The 22,371-nt window shown below is 39.5% G+C and overlaps 1 protein-coding gene across 6 annotated transcripts in view; it reads left to right on the top strand.

The window, feature by feature from the left end:
• sema3bl (sema domain, immunoglobulin domain (Ig), short basic domain, secreted, (semaphorin) 3bl) overlaps positions 1–21,523 on the top strand; it is an 88,611-nt gene extending 67,088 nt beyond the window's left edge. For 5 of the 6 annotated variants that reach the window (XM_078254577.1, XM_078254573.1, XM_078254574.1 and 2 more), the window contains 12 exons: positions 1,384–1,474; positions 3,790–3,906; positions 4,608–4,750; positions 6,417–6,531; positions 6,726–6,795; positions 7,192–7,336; positions 11,518–11,749; positions 11,856–11,947; positions 12,250–12,291; positions 12,398–12,623; positions 15,717–15,847; positions 17,283–21,523. In XM_078254577.1, the coding sequence (XP_078110703.1) occupies positions 1,384–1,474; positions 3,790–3,906; positions 4,608–4,750; positions 6,417–6,531; positions 6,726–6,795; positions 7,192–7,336; positions 11,518–11,749; positions 11,856–11,947; positions 12,250–12,291; positions 12,398–12,623; positions 15,717–15,847; positions 17,283–17,795 (1,917 nt within the window). In that variant the 3' untranslated portion in view covers positions 17,796–21,523. The remainder of the gene's footprint in view (positions 1–1,383; positions 1,475–3,789; positions 3,907–4,607; positions 4,751–6,416; positions 6,532–6,725; positions 6,796–7,191; positions 7,337–11,517; positions 11,750–11,855; positions 11,948–12,249; positions 12,292–12,397; positions 12,624–15,716; positions 15,848–17,282) is intronic. The other variant, XM_078254575.1, reaches the window with a different exon arrangement.
• Positions 21,524–22,371: the final 848 nt, after the last annotated feature.

Raw genomic sequence — 22,371 nt, 5'->3', positions numbered from 1 at the left:
GCCAGTGTATACATAATATTTTGCCGTGTTTCTGACAATAACAATTTGCCGTGTCCATGTTGCTCAGCACGAGTGAGTTGGTGCACGTACAGAACTTAGTGTGCGTGGGTGTGCGTATTGTCCACTGTGTTACAGTATTTTTACCCCCCTGACTTCAATGTCATCATTTCCTCTGTGATCTCCGTCCAATCAAAGTAACAATACTCCATTGTCTATAAAAGGAACAGAGAGTCGCACACACAGAGTTCACTGTAAGGACACTTAAATCAGTAATATGGAATCTAACAGTAGGTCTTACTTTAGGTCCTGTCGCCTTTGTATTCCTAAAAGATGACTACGTTTGGACTCGCATTGATCATGCCTGGTAGCCTTGTACACTGATGTCGTTGAAGTGGGAGTAAAAAGGCTTAAAACAAAAGGTCTTTTGTCCACAGTGACCCTGTTTTGACCTGGCAAATCACACAATCCAAGGATGTGGCCAGTGTTCGTCAGGTGAACTTGACTAACTGGTGAATGACGAAGAAAGAACCACTCTGTTATTTTAATTGCTTCCTTACTTCTACACTTGAGTCAGAAAAAAGAATTTGACTGCAGTTGATGTTCAATGGCGATCCATAAAATCCTGAAGTACAAGTTTTTGTTGTTTTTGGGGTTTTTTTGGGAGGGGGGAGGTCACTTCATTACTTGAGTTTTATCGATCATTCTGGAAACTCAGGTCTTCTATTTTTTCAAACAGTCTATTGTTGTTGCTGAAAACATGAATCACATCACTTACTGTGCAGTAGGATTTTTTTCCCAAAAAAAGACATGGCATTCTTCACAGCAAATGAAAAAGGTTTCATGAATATGGCATTGGTTTGGTCAAGTTGGCAAAACAGAGTGGAATTCTTGTTACATGTAAAGGCCATGGATCATGACTATATATTTACTTGGTCAGTTACTGCACAGTATGTGTTCAATGGGGTTTTATGACCCTAAGGGTCATGAAACCTCATATAAACTGTCACAATTAGTTTTCTGTTGATAAAGTCTGAATTTTTTTTATGTAGTTTTTATTTGATAGCAGTGTTATGTACTTTGTTTTCATTTGTTACCCTGCTGGCTACGCAATATACAGTCCAGCTCTCAGGGTTGATCTGCTTTGGGAACCATGTGGGAAACTTTTTTCTGAACTCTGGCAACTACACTGATCCTTTATTTCCTTGTTTCTCAGACAGCGTCTTATTTCTCAGACAGACACAGAGTTCAGTGGAAGGACAATAAATCTGAAACATAGGGTGAAGCTTAAAACAGCTAGTTGTTAAGCTAGTTGATGCATTCTGTCTTACATTACATGCTGGAATTAATGACATATAATCCTCCAATCGTCTTTTTCCTCCACAGCATGTGTTCACCATGGACCCTACAAATGTGGAGAATGGACGAGGGAAGGTTCCACATGACCCCAGCCTCCCCTTCGCTAGCACCTTCAGTGGTACGCCCCATGATGTTTTGCCTTTTAACAATTTCTTAAGCGGTTTATGGAGCTAATATGGATTGGGAACCAGTTTCCACAGGTTATTTGGCCCAAACTTTTGTGTGTCATACCCTTTTCCTCTTGTTTCCTGTCTGCCTCTTCACTGTCAACTGTCAAAATAATAAAAGACAATAATAAAAATAAAGGCAAACATGAGAAAACTTACAGAGGATATAAGGTCCAAAGAGGTGGTTGTTCTATCCCTATCCCATTGCACAAAGTCTGTAATAACAAAATACAAATTTCACAAGTTAACCCACTGTGACAAAGCTATCAAATTAAGGCTGGCCTTTTTGTAGTTTGGTATTCTCTATCTGCCACATCTAACTACTTAAAATGCCAAGCACAGATGGTCTGTTTCTACACATTTCACCTTTCTGCACAGATCTCTGCTCTCTGTTTTGAAATGATAATACCCTAAAGAGCAGCAACATTTGGCTCTGACACATGCATACATGCACACACTCTGGAGCTGTGCTGAGTAGGTTAAATAGTCCTGGATTTTTCTCTCTGAATGTCATTAGGTATTTAGTTTGTGAAATAGTGCTGATTTACACCAGTGATAGACAGTTCTGGGAGCCTCTGAGGCAGGAGGTGTGCATGTGTGTGCAGCCCTCCTTCACTTTCACCTTCCTCTCTCTGCAGCTGGGTGCTTTGAGCAGTGTAATTGATCCCACAAAGCATCATACAGTATTTGGCAGGAAATTGTTCAATTACAGCCAAATATTCAGTAGATCGGACTTCAGCAGAGACATACTGTACTGTGGACATACATACAGAACAATCCACATAACCAAGGAATGCCATTTGTCTGCAGAAGCTTACGTTTATTGTAGAAAGACTGATTTTGAATTGTACATGCAGGGAGAGGAAGGTTTGTTCACCTGCACTGGTTTAAATTACACAGTTTCAAAAATATAAAAGTGGAAAACACTGATTCAGCAGATATGTTGGCCTCCGCATGGTCAACAGGGTTGTGTAAGATGATCAGATAGCTGGAATGTAAGCTCCTGTTACAGGACAGAGTCTGACAAACTGCCGTATTCAGTTTCTGTCTCTGACCGTGACCACTGACCTCTCTATGGATTTTCTTCATCAGGGATCATTGGCCTCTGCTACATACCAGCACCCATTTTCATCTTTTCTCTGATGTAAAGTCCTTTAAACTAATCTGTAAAATGAGAAACAAATAATGAGACAACCGAGTAGACATACATGGGCCGACAGAAACAGGCATACAAATAGAGCTTGACAAACATATTACAGCATATCAAGAAAAAAAAGAGAAAGAGATCCCAATAATAAAACAGTAAAAGATGATGAAAGTTCTATTCATCAGCTATCAGCCCCCTGTTGCGTTCCTCTTCTCAATTTCAGAATCTGCTCCCAAAATACACAAAGCTGAACTGGCCCTGTCATCACCAATTATTGTATCTACGTTTGTCTGTTCACGTTTGCTTGTGTGAAAATGAGTTTGGCTTGTATGTATGTATGTGTGTTTGCATCTGTTTGGCAAAGAAGGATGTGCGTGTTTCCATTATTGCAGCCAAATTATATTAGATAAGAATTCATTTTACACCAATGAGGTCACTGTCAGTGGCCAGACTCATTTTCTACATTGGTCACAATGTTGAGAAAAATAACAGTTGTGTTTTTTTTTTAACTCTCTTATAACTTAATTATCTGACCGGTGTTGTAGTTATTTTTGTCTCCGAACTAGCTGAGATTGCTGTTTTTTCTGATGACAGATAACCCTGGCTGCTAAAGGCTTTTCCAAGGTTCATTTCCTCAACGTGCTTCAGGAAAGATTTTTATACATTTTGCAGGAAAATCCATTTTCTGAATTCTTGACCATCATTCTTGAAGTCCATGCTTATGGTCTCAGTGGAGGATGTACTGTATGGAGTGTGTTTGAGTTTGGGTTTCAGATTACTCTCCCGGCGTTTTCTATATTGGATGTCTTCGATTTCTTCTTTCCTTCCCTTCCTCATTTGCCTGAACCGCAACGTTTTTCTCTGTCACCCTTGATTTCATTATTGTTTTTTTCTGTGCCAAACTTTTTTATTTTCCCCTAATCTCTTTTCTTTTATTGCTACTGTTTTTTAGTTTTTTTTTTTTTTTTACATTTGCTCCTTCTTCTCCAATCCCTTCCACCTCTTTCACTCTGACCCTCCTCTGTCCTTCCTGTTGTATTTATCCATTCTTTTCCTCCCCTACCTTTATCTGCTAAACTTATCCTCTGTCTCCCACCATCTCCGTCTCCCTCTCTATAGGTGGTGAGTTGTATACAGGACTGACAGCAGATTTCCTGGGTAGAGACTCTGTGATCCTGAGGAGTTTGGGAGGACGCTCCACCATGAGGACAGAGACTGACCAGAAACTTCTTCGTGGTAATGCTTCACTGTTTTGTCAACTTATTACTACATTCAATACAGTAATGAGACAATGCAAAGTAAACCACATACTTTTCCATATCTGGACCTTGGAGTGTATTATCATAATTATCTTATGTCTTATCAATTTTTAAACTCATCATCAGGTCAATTTGAACAGTGAGGGTTAATCAATACATGATGTGTAATATTCTTTGCACAACATTTTAATCAACACTTGCCAGCCAATCAGAACCTGGTGTTTTTCCCAGGCCATAGTATAATACTTAAATAAACCACTTACATTGTGTGTACGATAAGAATGTTATTTTAAAAGTGTTATATGTAAGATATTCATATAAAAAAGGACTTTGACTTTGTGTCACCAGGTTAAATGTTGAAGGAAATTATCTCTACTGATTTACAGCACAAAATATTAAAACTCTCAAAGCTTCTTTGGTGAAAGTCGTAAAGACGATGATGGCAGTAAATAAATGTTTATCCTTATAAGTGCACACAAGCAGTGCCATGCAGGGAAGTGAGGGAGACCATATTGTTTTCGTCTCATAAAACAACAGGGTCTATTGTAATATATGGTATTTTTCAGTAGCTAGCTGGACTGTGCTGTTATGAAAAAAACTTCTCTTTTCTTGAAATGAATTACTTTCTCCTTTCATACTAACGTCCACCTCTCTTCCTTCTTACATCTTCCTCGGCAGACCCTAAGTTCATCGCTGCCCATCTCATCCCAGACAACGACGACAGAGACAATGATAAAGTGTATTTCTTCTTCACTGAGAAGGCCACAGAGGCAGGGGACAGGGAGGGGGCCATACACACACGTGTCGGACGAGTGTGTGCGGTGAGATACTTCATAATTCTTTATTTGTACACATTTATTTTGTGATACAGTACATGCTGATGTTTCTAGTATTAAGGCTGCAACAGTCAACCGGTATCTAGACGTACATGTACTTTTATTTGACAAGGTTTTGAGATATCTATCATTGAGTCGTGTGCTGTCACTATTCCAGTGGAGGTGAATTTTGTTAGTGTTGCTTAAAGCATTAGAAAATGACATGAAAAACTCAACAGAAGTTGTCTCTCCAGAAACAATGTCCCAATTACTCAGGATAATCCAAAAACCCCAGTTAGATACAGATGTACACAGAAAGATTTAGACATGATCTGTTGGCAGGTTGGTGATGAGTGAAGCCAGATGGCCGGGTGAGCTACAATGCTTTTCCTTATGACCATGCAAATATCCAGTCCCAGGAATGAGACATATGCAGGGCTGTTTCACTTGAGCAGCAGGTTGTGATCTGGAAGATTCTGGGAGTACTTTGGGGCTTTTATGTTTTCTGGAGAATTAGTTATGGGTCTTAAATTTTAATTCTACACCAGGCCTTTCAGCCTGATGTAGAGATTCACACTTCCACTAAAGTCCACTAGAAGAGGATTATATGAAAAGAAACGAAAGAAAAGGAAAAGGTGAGCTAGCTTTCTACATGGTAACATATGTCTGCAGGGCTAACTTCCCAGGACATGGAGGTAATGGTTTTATGGGTTTATCCTGCTATTGTGACAGTTCCAAACCTTTTTGTGGTGACGGCATCGTGATATTCAGCATCATATGAATTCTATATTCTACCAAAACCCACACAGCTGTCAAATTGGCCAACTGTGATCCCAATCTGCACGCTCTCTCACATTCTGTCACGCATTGATTTGTCTTAGAAAACCAAATGTGTGCTGCGTGCACAATACACAAATATAGGTATGCATAGAATAATACAAACACACACACACACACACACACACACACACACACACACACACACACACACACACACACACACACACAGCTGCAGGATTTCCTTAGAGACTGTTTGACTGTGCCAGAAAAGTTTGCAGAAACTTCTCAGACAAAATCCCATCTAAACCTTCAAATTATAACTTAGTTTGTCATTCTCATCTCCATCTCTCTTACTCCTCTTTCTCTCCCTATGCATATTATAGTATTTTCTCTTCAGTCCTCTTTTTCTCCCTCAGGCGAATCTGAATAATTGTCATCCCTTCCCATGTGGTGCTTCTTGCCAGGAAGCCCATTATCACCGCTGATCCTCATCACACACACACACACACACACACACACACACACACATGCATACACTTCTCGGTCCCGACACATTTATTCTCTGTAAATGACAAAAGACAAAAAAAAAAAAAAAAAAGAGTAAAAAAACAGTACTTCCACTGCCACTGTTGCCTCAAAAAACTTCATTGCCTTATCTTGAAATTTAAGCTCAATATCCTGATACTGTATATTGTCCTAAAATGTGGGGACAATGTTCAAACAGGGCTACAAGTCTGGCACTGTTTCACCCACTTCAACCTTAAAGCTGATGTAACCTCAGTGTTTAAATCCAAATCCAGTGTTCTGGAGTACAGAGCCATAACAGTAACATTGTGTACTTGGAAATGAATAGGCAGCTCTGTTTCATTGTGTTTACTGTCTTATCTGCTAGAATGATGTTGGAGGTCAGAGAGTGCTGGTGAACAAGTGGAGTACCTTCATCAAAGCCAGACTGGTCTGCTCTGTACCTGGACCTCACGGAATCGACACACACTTTAACCAACTGGGTGAGATACACACAAACCTTTTTGAACAAAGCGTATGTCCCTGAACACATGCAGCAGCATGCCACAGATATGCACACAGACTATTTACACACACTTGTCCTCCTCCACAAACAAAAGGCATACAAGCACACATTCCCACATTATAGTGTCTGTAACACACATACTGGATGACATTGTTTTTTTATATACAACAGAGGATATATTTCTGCTGCGGACCAAGGATGAGAGGAACCCAGATGTCTATGCGATCTTCAGCTCCATCAGGTGAATAACCATGAAGCTTCATACTCTGTGTATATACAGTACACAATGACATCACTGTTAAGTGTGGCTACAAGTGCACCAGAGCACGCCCATCAGAGATGCTGGGTGTTCAGCCTGGTTTGTTACTCAAGTGATGATGGTTTAATTGTGTGATTTCACTGACTTACAACTAATGAAATTGTTGTTGCTGTTAGGCTGTATGACCATCATTGATGCACATAGTTAAAACATAGAAATATGTACCTTCATGTTTGCCTTTATTTTCAACAATTCCTTACAAGGTCATGTTTCTTGCAAATTAAACTGATCTTCCCACATTTTATGTCAAATATTAAACCTGAATAATAAAGGTATTGGTGGACATTCAACTGTATATCCCCCCTCTCTCCTCTACAGTAATGTGTTCCAGGGTTTTGCCGTGTGTGTTTACCGTATGGCTGACATCAGAGAAGCCTTCAACGGACCCTTTGCCCATAAAGAGGGCCCCGACTACCAGTGGGGGGCCTACGAAGGCAGGGTCCCTTATCCAAGACCAGGCGTGGTGAGTAAAGTATACCACCTCTAACTCTAAATGTACTCAAATGTTTTGGTTGCCCAACCTTAACTGTACCTTAACCATGTTGTACTTGCCATGACCACAACATTTCCAGATGCTTTTACAAGACAACATTACAGTATAAGGAAACATAAGATGTCCTACTCTTCATATGCTGATGATTTCAGACCTATTAACAAGCTGGTAAACTGTGTCCAGAAATTTTTTCCTTGTTGCTAAATAAATAAAGACAAGAACAAGATACTTACTTCATTCACAAAATAGAGACATGAAATTAAACATTCAAACTCATATTCACTGTTTCTTAAATAAGAGTCAGCAGGTCAGGAACCTCAGATTTGTTTTAAATGCTGACCTAAACATTACCTTAGCAACATAACTCAATCAACTTTTATTAATTTACTTTATTTATCTATCTATCTATCTATCTATCTATCTATCTATCTATCTATCTATCTATCTATCTATCTATCTATCTATCTATCTATCTATCAGGGACAACACATATTCATTTACATTAATATCATGTAAATGTGCCAGATTCAGCCAAAAGGCTCATTTTAATCTCTACTTATCAATAGTTCAGAAATGTATAGCTCAAAGAAACTGACTCTCAGAAACGGGTTAATGCATTAATTTCAAACACAGCAATTCTATTTTTGTTGATAACAAAAAAGGAAGGCTCAAGCTCATTTTAAAACACAGCAGCAGCACAACGAACTACAGCCTCCAAAATGAGCATACAGTTGAATCAACATCTCTCTAAAACAGGTTCAACAAAAACTGAATGTTCATGTCCAAGAAAGTCCAGTAACTTAGATTTTCTAAAGACATAATGTGAGTGGCACATCCTCTTAGATGAAGTGGTTACTCAGGCCTACTGTGTGTGCTAGAATAGAGAGGGTGATACAAAAATTGAAATGAGGCTTAGAAAGTTTCCATATCAGTAAAGTAAACTACTGTATGTGGTAGTGCAGCTGTGGTGACTATACACAGTACAGAGCCTTCTCCTGGTTTACATCCTGACTCTCAGTGGAGCTCTGTCATGTTCTCTCAACCACATCACTGTAATTCATACACACAAACACACGCGTGTAAGGCAACACACATACACACGATCACGTTGCGCTGGTACTTCCACCTCATTACCAGAGTGCAAGAGAGCGTATGGAGGCAGAAGAAGTATGAATAATGTGAGAACAGAGCAGACACCTCTGTGGTTTCACTCCGCTGACTCTCTGATTAACAGGAATGTCTTGGCCCAAAACTAAGAGTATAAGAGAGAGAGAGAGGGAAGGAGGAAGTGGAGGAAGAGAGGAAAAAGGTGAAGATGATGAAGAGGCACAGATTAGCTAAAGTTAAAATGTTCACCATATTCTCAGAACATTAAACTTTTGTTTTTCCCTGGCTTTTCCATTAGTAACAGATTACATCTTTATACTGTGTAATATTCATAATGTGTCCTTACTCACCTGTCAAAACTCACCCAGGAATGGAAAATAAAAGCTCAGTTTATATGAAAGAGAAGAGAGGAGTTATCCTCCCTAGGTATTTATCTTGGATCGACATATTACTTCACATTGTTTAAATGTGTGCCAGAACTCATTCTGTAATAGAGGGAATGATGGGATAGTCTAGATTTTAGAGCTTTAATGGTAATCCTACCTGGAATGAATTTTGTGAGGCATTTGTCTGCCTGTTTCTGTCATCCACACTGACATCTAATTTCAACCTAAAAGCCTCATGTTTGATACTTAAATATCAAGCTTCTGCGTTGCTATTACAATGATTGTATCCTTTATGATCCATACAGCATTTAATTTACCTGGGTATTTCTATTGGATTGATTTCTGACATGAACATTTCTTTCGCAGCCTGTTTTAAATCAACAGTACTATATTATACTTTCATCTCGATAATCAGAGCATCATCTGCACATTTTTCTGCCTCCTGCCTGCACTGACAGTTCAAGTGTCATACTTTCAACCATAAAGGCTTTAGATGTTGAACTTAACTATCCTTTCCCGATTGAGTCAGAACCCAACTATCTATTTAGGGATTGTCAACTGTCTTCTTTGGTTTGAGATATTACAGGATATAATTAATGTTCTTAATTCAAACAGAGGCTTCTGCTAACCTATTTATATGTCTGTCTAACATACAGGCATACTCCCTTTTTCGTCATAGTGTTGTTTTCTTCCACTGAACCTACATTTAAGTACCAGTAGGAACCAGTGAGTATTTAATTGGTACCTGATTCATACAACAAAATTACACTGTAAATCGCAGGCTGTATTATAAAGTGTTACCAAAAATGGATTCTGTTGTGTTTGTGTTGTGACACAGAACGCTTGCAGAAGAATGAAACCACAACTAGAGAGGTTGATATAGACATGAAGAAAGTAATTTTCCAGGATTTGAACCTCAACTAATCTCTCTTTCCTCTGCTGGGTCTGTTTGTTATAATGGAGCAATTTCCCAAATGCAATACAAAAGGGCTTACATACAATGCATACTGTGCTTAACACACATACATGCAATCATGCTCAAATACTAATAATGGACGTGAATAGAAGTCTGCCAAATATGCACACCCCTTTCTCTCTCTCTCATTAATCCTCACTTGGCTCTCAGTTGGAGATGGAAAGCAGTCGGCCTGATGCAGCAAAGTTTGGATGAGTTGACAAGAGATTTTGGAGCTGTTCCAGTTTAGGTTTTATGCACTGTGCAAACAGATGCAGAGTAGTTTAGAGAGCAGTTTAAAACACTGGCATATCAAGAATGTTGCATTGAATGGTCAGGAAATCCTAAATGTTGAAGAAATATAGTCCCTTAAGTTCCAAAAGGAAAGTGCAAAAGATTATGTTGTTTTGTTTCTGTGTGTAAAAGTAACAATTGTGTTGATTTTAGCATACAGCTTACTCGAGTTAGCTAAAGTTATGCTTGGAACCCATTTTGAATTACACACAACTATCACAATTCATACGCTACTTTTTCTAAAATCTCATACTGTATTGAGCTTGGATTTTCTTACACATTCCACACCTTCTGCAATAAATTGTAATTGACACCATTTAGTAAACCATACTCAGAGGAACGTACTATTATCAATCGTTTGTGCAGATTTCAGTCCAACGTCCCCGCACAGTTTATTTCCCCCCTCTGAAATTTAATCCAGACCATTACAGAGCTATTGTGTGGATCGGTTTCTGTTGTGATAAGCAAAAGTAACAATATTTCTACCATATGGTAGTACAGTCTGGGACAGCAATATCAGGCAATGAGATTTATACCTATAAATGAGATACCTATAAATACCTATAACTGCTCTCTCAAGAATCTCGTCTGTGTAAGAGACAATGTCTCAGTTAAATTCAACCTGTTCTCTCAGACTTAATTTGTGATATTTGTCAACTAATGACTTTGACATATGCTTTCATTTTAGTCAGTCACTGTTTCATCTGTTTCACTTTGCTTCTTTCATCCACATCCCTCTGTCTTCCCAACCGCCCCCTTCATGAAATGATCTCAGGTAGTTTCAAAGTATTTCAAATCTTGAGTGAAAGTATCATTCACCAGAGCAGCTAATCTGATCTTGCAGCTCCCTGGTTTATTTCCACGTGACTCTCTTAATATCAACCCCAAAAGACTAGATTGGAGTCTGCATTCTCTCTCCATTGCTGCAGTCATTGATCTTAATTCACAAAACTGTGGCTTCTTTGCAAAGAATTGCTTATCAGAATGAGCAAACTCAACGTTCATATGGTTCGCATACATGTCTTTATTTGGACATTGTTCAGCTCTCTAAATTATTTGAGTGATACAGTGTCTCAGCCAAGTACCAGCACATTCATTATTCTCATACAGTGACACAAATGGGCTGATTTTTAACTAACTCTGCTTCTATAGAGCTGTTTTCAAACACATAACTTTACAACTGTGGTCTTGAACTGTCATCCAAAGTTTTCAGGCACAGTAAAACTGCTAATGAGGGTTCTTTGAGAAGTAGTAAAACCTTAATTAGACCACATTTTCTTGGAAAACCCACCTCCAGTGAAGGATAATGGTGGGAATGTAGAGTCATGGTGGAAAATGCCCAGAGCTTCGCTTTCTTCTGTCTTGCTTCTGTTTGTCTAATTTTCTCATCTCTCCCTCTGCCTCTCCAGTGCCCTAGTAAAATCACCAACCAGCCAGGTAGAGAGTTTGGCAGCACAAAGGACTTCCCTGATTCAGTGCTGCAGTTTGCCCGCAGTCACCCATTGATGTGGCGGCCGGTGTATCCCGCTCTGCGCCAGCCTGTGCTTGTTAAGGCCAACATTCCTTACAAGCTGAAGCAAATCGTGGTGGACCAGGTCGAGGCAGAGGACGGGCTGTATGACGTCATGTTCATCGGCACAGGTAATACGAGTATGAATATGAATACAGGCCTGTGGGGAAATTGGAATATTGTGGCAGAGAACAGGTTCCTGTTCTGTCACTTATAGTGTGTGTTTGTGTCTTTCAGACGTTGGCACAGTATTGAAGGTGATTGCCCTGCATAGTGGAAACAGCCTGGAAACAGAGGAGGTCACACTGGAGGAGCTACAAGTCTTCAAAGTAGGTTTTTACTCCATCAGGTGTCTTTATTAATTTTCACTATTCTCTGCTTCTTTCTAAATCATTGTTTTTTTAGGCCATATTGAAGAAGCGGCTATATATCATTATAGATGACATTTCTTTCACTGTGTCTCTTAAACCCTCTTTATAGTCAAAATATAAGGAACCACAAAGATGTCTTAAAAGAAAACCTAATCGCAATTTTTCCTCCTCATTTTGTTCTGAAATCCATCCTTTTTCTAATTGTAAGCCTTTTCACACATTGTGAAACACCTAAGGTCAACATATTTTTATTATTGCAGGTGCCAACTCCAATTACATCGATGGACATATCCGTGAAAAGGGTAAGTTAATATAACTGTAATTACTAAATGAATGCTCCCTTCTATTAACTGTTTTACCAGCATAATGGCTTACGCCGATTTTTCTCCCTCTTATGATTTTAAACAGCAAGCCCTGTATGTGGGCTCTCCAGCAGGTGTGGCACAGGTGAAGCTGCATCGCTGTGAGACTTATGGGAAAGCATGTGCCGAGTGCTGCCTGGCCAGAGACCCTTACTGCGCCTGGGATGGATCATTGTGCGCACGCTACACGCCCAACAGCAAACGACGCTACCGCAGACAAGACATCAGGCATGGAAACCCCGTGCTGCAGTGTGTAGATCAGAATCTGAGTGGTAAGTGTGACTACCTACTTAGACCCTTCTTTTGTACCATCTTTGTTCCTCATGCAGGACTATTTCTTGGTTGGGTGCAGTGACTTCCCTGACAGCCCCTGGTGAGGTTATAGTCCCTTGTTAAACTGCAACTTTTTGTTTTTACACTTTGGTTTTTGTACAGATTAAAGGAGAATTCCTTTCAATTCCTTTCAAGTCAATTTCAACACATAGCTCTGTTGTTTGGAAATTTGGAGTGCTGACAGTAGCAAGAAAAACGAAAACAATCAGTGCTGCCTACACCGTGTTATCCCCTTGCTAGCGTTAGCACCCAACAGGCTTAAACAGGGCAAGTTTTAAACATGTTTTAAGCCTCTAAACATGCTCGAAATGTCATTACAAGTGCCTACCCATGTGCAGTGATTCCTTCCGAGGGAAGACAGCGAATCTGACTGCAGTAGATGTGACAGAAAGGCATAAAAGTTGTGTTAATCCAGCCAGTGCACATACCTCTGTTTATTTCCTGTTTTCCGGTCAAGTCCACACTAGTCAATTGTCGAACTCATACAATCCAATATTCCAGTCAAATTTGCTGTGTTCCCTCGGAAAGAATCACTGCACATGGGTAGGCATTTGAAATGACATTTCAAGCATGTTTAGAGGCTAAAAACATGTTTAAAACTTCCCCTGTTTAAGCCTGTTGGGTGCTAACGCTAGCATGGGGATAACACGGTGTAGGCAGCACCAATTGTTTTAGTTTTTCTTGCTACTGACAGCACTCCAAATTTACAAACAACAGAGCTACATGTTGAAATCGACCGGAATTCTCCTTTAAACAAACAAAGATATAACCTTACAATTAGTGAACCAGGCTAAGTGTTTCCTCCTGCTTCCAGTCTTTATGGGTATGCTAAGCTATGGCTGCTAACAGGCTGCTGGCTGTAACTTGAGTGGTAACAATCTTAATCTAAATATTCTATCACCTAGATAACTGACACTTTTCATAGAGGACTTACTACAATTAATGCACATTTCCCTCTTTATAACTACTCATTATCCTGGTTTTGAGGTCATGTTCTGAACTTTTTTAGCTAAGCATTTCGTCTTGTAGGTCTAGACAAGGGTGGTGCTCTCTTCACTCTAAACTATTTAGCTGTGGATAGGAAGAAGACCAGTGAGACTGCACTCTTATGTTTACTGTCTGTGAGTCTGTAAACACCTGACGTCCAAGGGAAGATGCTATTGGACAAGTGCCAGCCTGTGTTTGAATGAAGATTGTATGTGTTTGTGTTTGTAAGGGTCAGTGTACAGTATGCCTTTGAGCCTTTTTTTCAGGATGAAAAATTCATGTTGAAAGAGTGTTTATGTGAGAAGTCTGATTTGTAGTTTGGCAGTTTATCCTAGCTGTGTGGGACAGATGTGCAGTATATATTAGACAGAAAATGTTAACTCCTCAATAACACGTCTGTTTACACACTACATCATTCAGTGCATGTACGTAGAACACAACCTTGTACATATTTCTAGGGCGAGATGAGAGGGAGAGCGAGCTGTAAAATTGAAATATAAACTCAAACTGAGGTTATCTAAGCCATCAGTGATCATATGAAAAGTAAGAACCAACAAAAAGTAGAAAGACAAATGAGTCGGAGAAAATGGATAAAAGAGATGTGGAGGTGAGGGTACGAAAAAGTGTGAAGACAGACAAAAAGAAGAACAAGGAGACTGTGGAGAGGGAGAAGAAAGGATGTGTGCATGTGTTGGATGTGTTTGCTCACCTGACTGTAGGTATGTTGCTGAGGTGATGAAATATGCCTCCCTCAAGGCCCCTGAATGAACCTACATTTTATGCAGTTTCATTGTGCCAAGGTGTCAATTGGTGTTGAAGTAAAACTCCCAGAGGCATGTGTTTTCTTTGCTAAGACTGAAATAATGTTCGCTATTTGTTAGGGATTTATTCTAAATGGGTACTCACATGGCAGTGAACTTTTCACAAGGTACAGGCCAGTGTTGTAGTACTCAAGACCGGTCTCAAGACCACTTTTTGAAGGTCTCTGCCTCATTTTTCTCAAATTTTTACTTGGTCTTGTCTTGTCTCGATGAAGAGGACTCTGGATTGTATTTCAAGAAACACAAAGAAACGTAAGCTAAGTGTAAGTGACTCTAGCGAAGCTAGCTAGCTAAAGTTATCAATCTGCCTCTGTACCAAAACTTCAGAAATCTCTTCACCCCTAACCCAAAGTGATTTAGTGAATATTAGCTATATGTATTAGCTAGTTATGTAAATACTGTATGTTATAGTTGTTTGGTCTTGTCTTGGTCTTGATACACTCTGGTCTTGGTAATGACTTGGTCTCGGTTTAGGTGGTCTTGACTACAGCACTGGTACAGGCAAAGATCCTGGCTGGTTCACTAACTGTGTCTCCATATCACCATTATATCACACTTATATCTGTATTTTCTGAGGTTTGCAGTTCAGATTGCAACTTTCTTTGTGTACAGTACATTGTAGGTAGTATTTGGGATTGATGTTTTGAGAAATAAGCTTTTTTGCTTTCTTGAAGAGAGTGAGATGAGAAGACCACTATCACTCTCATGTCTGTACAGGCTGCAAACAGGGGTAAAAAGATAGCCTGGCTCTGTCTAATGGTAAAATAAATCAGCTTACCAACACATTTATAACTCACTAATTAAGTGAGTTAGGTGTATTTTGTTACCTTTGGACAGAGCCTGGCCACCTGTTTCCAGTCTTTATGCTAAGCTAAGCAGCTACTGGCTCCAGCTTCATATCACATGTGCACTTAACTGAGAGTGGTATTGATCTTATCATATATTAGGGTATTTCCAGAGATTTAGATTTAAACTCATTTTTGCCTTACTTTCTTTTGAGATTTAACTTGACTGACACGTCTTCATTTCTTGTTTTAGTCGGGGATGTGTGTAACTGTCTCACATGCACATGGTTCAATGTGTTGCTCAAGAGAACTTTAGGCTCACTTGATGGATGCTTACATACATTTAACACCTGTAACCAACCTGTAAAAAGGATCTTACCCATAAAGGGAGTCGTCATTTTCATTTATCACAATCTTTCAAATCATCTCTCTAAACCAGAAGACCTAGATGTGACAGAAGACAGGGTGGTGTATGGGACTGAGAACAACAGCTCCTTCCTGGAGTGTGTTCCTCGCTCTCCACAAGCTACTGTCACCTGGCTCGTGCAACGTGATGACCGCAAGGAAGAGGTAAGATGATAAGTAAATAGCCAACAGATCAAAATCAAGATAAAGATAACAAAATGCCACCCTTTCTTATATGATGGGAGGAAGGTGGGGAAGCCTTGAAAGACAGATGAGGGGAGGAATGAAACTTCTGGCCAACGGTGGCCCGAGTAACTGCCTTTAACTGCTGGAGTAAATGCCTTTTAAAAGTGAGATTTGTGCGTGAATTTGGCACATGGTTGACACATTTGACAGCCATTTGACATATGGTTGAAATTAAGCAGTTATATTTCAAAGGAAAATGCACAACCACTCTTTCTCTTGGATAAACAGTGAATTCAAACCTTGACCACATGCCACTGAAAGCTGAAGTGTAACTCAATGTCTACCTGCCACTATGACTTAAACACAGTGTTACAAAGTCGTTTAAAAAGGGACTTAGATTCTTGTTCTTTGTTTCAGCGTACGCCCTCAGCCACAGTAAACATTCATTTGTTTGAGGGTATGTTTCTCCGAGCTTAACCGAGTGCCTCAGTCAGCCATGCAAGTATTAAGCCATTACCACCCCTCTCCGTTTCCTTGCAAATAAACATTTGGCTGCTACTCCAGCTGACAAGGCTGCCATGTTTGTGTTGGCACAGAGGGATAGTTCGACAAGCAAATGGATGGAATCTGAAGACGGGGGAAGTAGGAAGTAACTAGAGAAACTAGTGTTATAAATGAATAGAGGAGAGACTTGGGGTGAAGGTGGGTAAGGAAAGAAAGAGAGAATGAGAGGAAAGAAAAAGGCAGAGAAAAAGTCAAAACTAACAGTGACTGGATTTCATGGTACATTCTTGCTGTTGCAATTCAAGCTACGAAAACAGTACATAGTACCCCGTTTGCCCTCTTTATTTTCTCATGCTATGAAGTGGATTACATGCTCTTTGTACAAATATTCCTGATTTCTTTTTTATAGTTTGTTGGCGTCAGCCTGATGAATAGGCTGAAAAACATTGAAAGCACAATTTTCACATGGATTTTTCTACAAAAAAGACATCTGCCATTAGAATAATTTGAAAGATAAAGATGCATACTCTCATAAATGGCTTTAAATCCCTTTTTTCTCACTGCTTTCTTGTTCATCCCCTTAATGATAAAATCTTTGCATTTATAGTCAAAAGGCTTTGGAACTTTTATATACACTGCAAAAGCGAATTTCTTGTACATGCAACCATTTGCAACACTCACAAATTCTTAGCGAAATAAATTTTAATAATTCTTGAACGTGTAAAATATATGTGTCCTTTTTTTGTATTGCATTGCAGCAATGTGACTACACAATCACAGTCCAATCTGAAACAAAACTACATGTTGATTCAAGTCATTTTTCTCCCAATTCCTCTTTTTTTTTCTCGGCATCATGTCTTAAAATCTTAACCGTATGCTGTTACACAAATTCTCCCTCTGCCTCACTCAGGTAAAGCTGGACGAACGGGTGATGTCTACAGAGCAGGGCCTTCTGTTTCGTCGTCTCTTCCGCGAGGATGAAGGCATCTACATCTGCCGCTCTCGAGAGCATGGCTTCACACAGACCCTGGCCCGCCTTACTCTTGAAGTCCTCCAGGGTGAGACTGTGGATGAGCTCATGGCACGTGACACCGCTGGCCTCTCCGACACGTTCAAAGACCGGTCCACAGGAAGCTACAGGGCCTGGATGCCTTGCAGCGCATACAGCAGGGGCGGCTCATCAAGCCAAATCGGCCAATCACGTACATGGTTCAAGGATATCATGCAGCTGATTGGGCCGTCGAACCTGCCACACGTGGAGGAGTACTGTGAGAGGATGTGGTGCAACGACAAGCTGAGGAGGAAACACAAGAGCATGCTGGAGAAATACCGCCAAGCGCAGGAGAGCGCCAGGAAGGCACGTAGCAAGACCTCTGGCGAACGTAACCGGACACCGAGGGATCTCAGCGCATGGGAGGAGTAACGGAGAGAAAGCCACAGGGGGATAAAGAAGGAGAAAATGAACCAAGTATAAAGGGACAAAGATTACAGTACAGGACAAGATGAATTGGGCAGCAAAAGAGTCAAGACCAGCATCAGCTCCTACTAGTTGAAACATTGGAACCTGGATTTGTAAGAATAAGGTAGATCAGAACAGTGCGTCTGCTTTGGCCATTAGACCTAACAGAGTGGTTTTTATCAGTGTATGTGTAGGTCAGGTGCTAGGGGTTGGCCCAAAAAAGACATAAGGTTGTCTGGAAAGACAGCACAAAAGAGACTGCTACTGAACTGGTTCTGTTGCTGATGTAATGATGTTGATAAAGAGAAGATGAGAGACAATCTTTCAAATACACTCTTATATACTTTTACGGTTAAAAATGGCAGACACATAAAATCATCAAGTCACATAAAATCATCACAAACCTCAGATTTCTAAAACGTATGCATGCCTGTGGACTGACTCTTTGATGAACAGTTTGTGTTGGCTCTTGGCAAATTAGGACTTCAAAAAGAGAGGGGCTTCACATTTACATACTTTGCATCTTTGGACCACAAAATAGCAAGTTTGTCAAGTACAAACTCTGACACACATGGACACATACTTTCCATTTGTTTTTGTCACATTTCACACAAAGCAGTCACTGGATTCATCTCCTTCTCACTTTATTATATGTATTTAATGGTCCATGTTTCTTGCCTTGCTCTGCACTTGGCTTTTAAAAAACAAATGAAATATTCATATGCGACTTCAGCTCAAGACATAACTGAGTTTGCAGTGTATTTATAAGAACCATATGCAACTAATGCAACCGGGCTTAGACACTTACTGTATCTGATCTCGCCACTGTACATGCACACAAACAGCCTCTTACATAAACTGAGATCCCACTCACCCATTACACTGAATGCATAAGCTCAACTAGCTCAAACTGGAAGCTACCATGAGACGACTGTTGATGGTTCAACAGATTAAAGGCACATTGCTTTATTTTTACTGCTGTGGTTTGAATTGTCCATGAAACACCAGCTACAGATCAAGATTCCTCTTACTTTCATGCTTCTGGGCACATACCATACCATCTCCTGGAATGTACCTAATGGCCTCGATATTTGCTTCCATGGGAATCCTTTTTTCAACTCAATGAAAATCTAAGTCTCTGACTTTAACAAGGTGACATCTTCAAAGTGCTTTTTTTCCCGACCAACAGTCAAAAATCATAGAAATTACATCACCCGACCTCTCCTCACTAACTACAATCATCCACTAAACTCATTTTCCCACAGTTCCTCTGTGTGCTGTAGCTCTCCAGTGACAATAGAGGGAACAATAGAAGGGGTCAGCTGTAATGGCTGACTCCACTTCTGTTTTTTGCTTTGTAAACACTGGTTTTATGACGGTTCATGGTTTGAACCCATCCACATTGTTATTGTCTTCAGTTGTGTGGTTAAAATATAATCTTTTACGTTAACTGAATCCAAAGAAGGTTTTCCTTCCACGGGTGAGAGAATGGAGGGTTGAAAACAGATAAAGAAACAGGGCCTTGGATAGGGTGAGATTTGCGCATTATAACCTTAAGGAGTGGAGGTCAAGGAAGACAGACTGCAGGCTGAGGAGAATGAATGCCAAGCTTCAGTTTAGGTGACTGTGTACATAAGAAATCCAAGCTGATATTATCTGTTCTATTATTTGTTCTGGAATCAATCAGATGTTGGTGATCAAGATCAAGTGGTATGTTTATTGGATTAATTTGAAGACAGCTAAATACCTTTAAAAAACGCCAATCAGCTGTTCACAAATAGCCTGTTGTTGCCAAAGAACTGAGAAGCTCCAATATGGAGGGTGAAATCCCTATAACATGTGTACATATGGAAGATGGTATAGATATTCTGGGAGCCCTATCGTTGTTTAAAATTAGCCAGGAAACAACATTAACACCAGTGAACTTGGTAACCTTTATGTAACCTTCATGGCGTGTGAATAGCTTCTGAGAGGGAAAATAAAAAAAGAGGAGTGAACATGGGGAGAAGAAAGGAGAGAGAGAGAGAGATTTAAAAAAAAAAATAAGGTACTATAAGCATCTTGTGAAGGCTGTATTTGCAATTTATAAAAGTCCTAATACCTATTAATACCCATTTTTTTCCATTAGTATGAAGTGAGTATTTCAAAAAGTTTCCCCCAGTTTGTACAGCACACATAAGCACACATTTTACTCTAGCAAAGTTTTTTTCAGTTGAGGATAGCCTGGCTATTAGACACCACTGTTTTCTTTAAAAATATTGCTTTTGATGTATAGCTAAACTGAAAGAAAATGATAGAGTGACAGGATGATGGTATGCGTGAAACAAAGAGACAGCTGGCAGGGTAAAAGAAAGTTAAATCTTGATTTACCCTGAAAAAAATCCTCCTCAAAAGTTCCTTTCTCATAAAATTGTCACTTTTGTATTCTTTGTCTTGTCATGTTTTTGCATTATCTGGTCTGCTCTGGTCTATAAAGATGATAATGATATTTTGGTGGTGGTGGTGGTGGTGGTATCACTCTGCTTCTGTAAGTCCAAATCCTGACCCTGCATTACTGTCATCAGAAAATTAAAAACTGTGTTTAAGGTATAACTGTGTTACTATTATTGTAAACTTAAAGTGTAAAATTGTTTCCATTTTACGGCAACTGTCATAGTGAAACCGCCAAAATAAATGCTGACACGTTTTTTTTAGCTGGACAGTGTTTTGAGACTTATAATAATATAATATAATAATAATTTGTAATTTGTGCATTTTTGCAAATATTGAATTTTTAGTTGCTGACAAAAATGTGGCATGACTGATTAAATGTCAGTTTCTGTGCATGTTTAAACACACACTTTGTAAAGTTTTCAGATGCATTTTAGTTGTTTGTACAAAGTATGTGGTGGTTTTGCATCTCACATTTATATTTTTATCTTGCTCCTAATCTGCCCACTCTCTATAGCTAGTTCAGTGCAGTTTGTCAATAGTTTAAAAATGTTATCTCAAACACATTACAGCACTTATTCTGCCTTAATGTTTAAGTGTAGTGTTTTATAGTATTTTAGTAAAAACACTTGGATTTATGGATTTATAACAAAGACCCAAACACTGTATGTACAATGTATTGTGATACCTTTTGTAACACTGGGACAGGATTTCGCTCTAGTCAAACTACACCATGTGATTTCACTGATTAGTTGCTCCACTTGATTGGAGGTGCAATAATTAATACTTGGCTGCACATGCTCTGACCTCAACAGCTACTCTATATTAAGCAGACCAAGAGGTTCAGTCAAGTTCAGACTGTGAGAGTAGACACTGCAGTTAAAACGTTCATAACATCTATCTTATCTAGCTACTCAGGACTATGGCACCCATGAATTTGGAAGGTCAGCAGTCTTTCAAGCACATAGCCGTTATGAACTTGAAAGATTCAACCAGCATGGTTTCCCTGCAGTAAACAATTCTTACTGAACAACACTCAATGTAGAATTTAGGCTAAAAATTGTAAAGATCCTTCGATTAGATATGAACATTAACTTGGTGACCTGTCCCTTTATTGTACTGTAAAACTGTGCTGGTTGTGGGGTCTCTGACAGAGCCTAATTTAAATGCATATTTATGTTTTATTTAAGTGTCTTTCTGCCATGCATGCTATGTACTTGTATGCTATTTAACAGCATTAAAAGTCGATTTTCTAACATAAAGGAGGTGCTCCCTGTCTGGGTGTTCTATAGAATTTGACTTTTTGTCTTTTGGGGTAACGGGAGTCTTTTTAGTGTTTTGGCAGGACAAGACTAATTGCGGCAGTGACATAAACATAGAAAAACAGCAGGCCACTTTTATAAACTATAGCTTTTACTTCACTGAAACCAAGTCATGCTCTATTTAATACTGAATCAACAACCTGCAGACTGCACACCTGAAACAAAGTGGTTTGTCATTTAATGTTAGGGTTAAATAGACTGGCTTTATCTTCCATGTCTGCTTTCATTTATTGTGTGTGTATGTGTGTGTGTGTGTGTGTGTGTGTGTGTTCTGTCAAGACATTTTAGGGCTATTTAATGTAAAGACTTGGGTTAGGATTAGGGCAACTCAGCTTAACCCTACATGTTAGGTTTAGGGAAACAAACTTACAGTTAGAAAATAAATGCTGGTTATTTAAGTCCCCATATTGTAGGTACAACAACAAGTATCAGTGCAAAAGTTCTGGTATTTTTAATTTTTGCGTGTGCACACTGCAAAAAAATTAGCCAGGAGGACATGTCCATGCATGAGTGTGTGATTACAGATTATACAGACCCAGTGCTGGCCCATTACGTTACCCTGTTACTGGGTCTGGCCATGCATCTGATTGGAGGGTAATTGGGCAGTAAACATCTGTGGAAATGTGCAGTAACAATGGCTGCTTGTTGCTTCAGCAAACAGACCATCTCAGAAAAACCAAACCTGCAACCGAACCCACTAAACGACTTCACACCCTGAAAATTAATGAAGCCACATAAACACACACACACACACACACACACACACACACACACACACACACACACAC

The sequence above is a fragment of the Sander vitreus genome, chromosome 7, assembly GCF_031162955.1.
Source record: "Sander vitreus isolate 19-12246 chromosome 7, sanVit1, whole genome shotgun sequence".
NCBI classification, from domain to species: Eukaryota; Metazoa; Chordata; class Actinopteri; order Perciformes; family Percidae; genus Sander; species Sander vitreus.
Note: the sequence above shows the minus strand (reverse complement) of the source record. Positions and strands in the feature narration are given on the sequence as shown.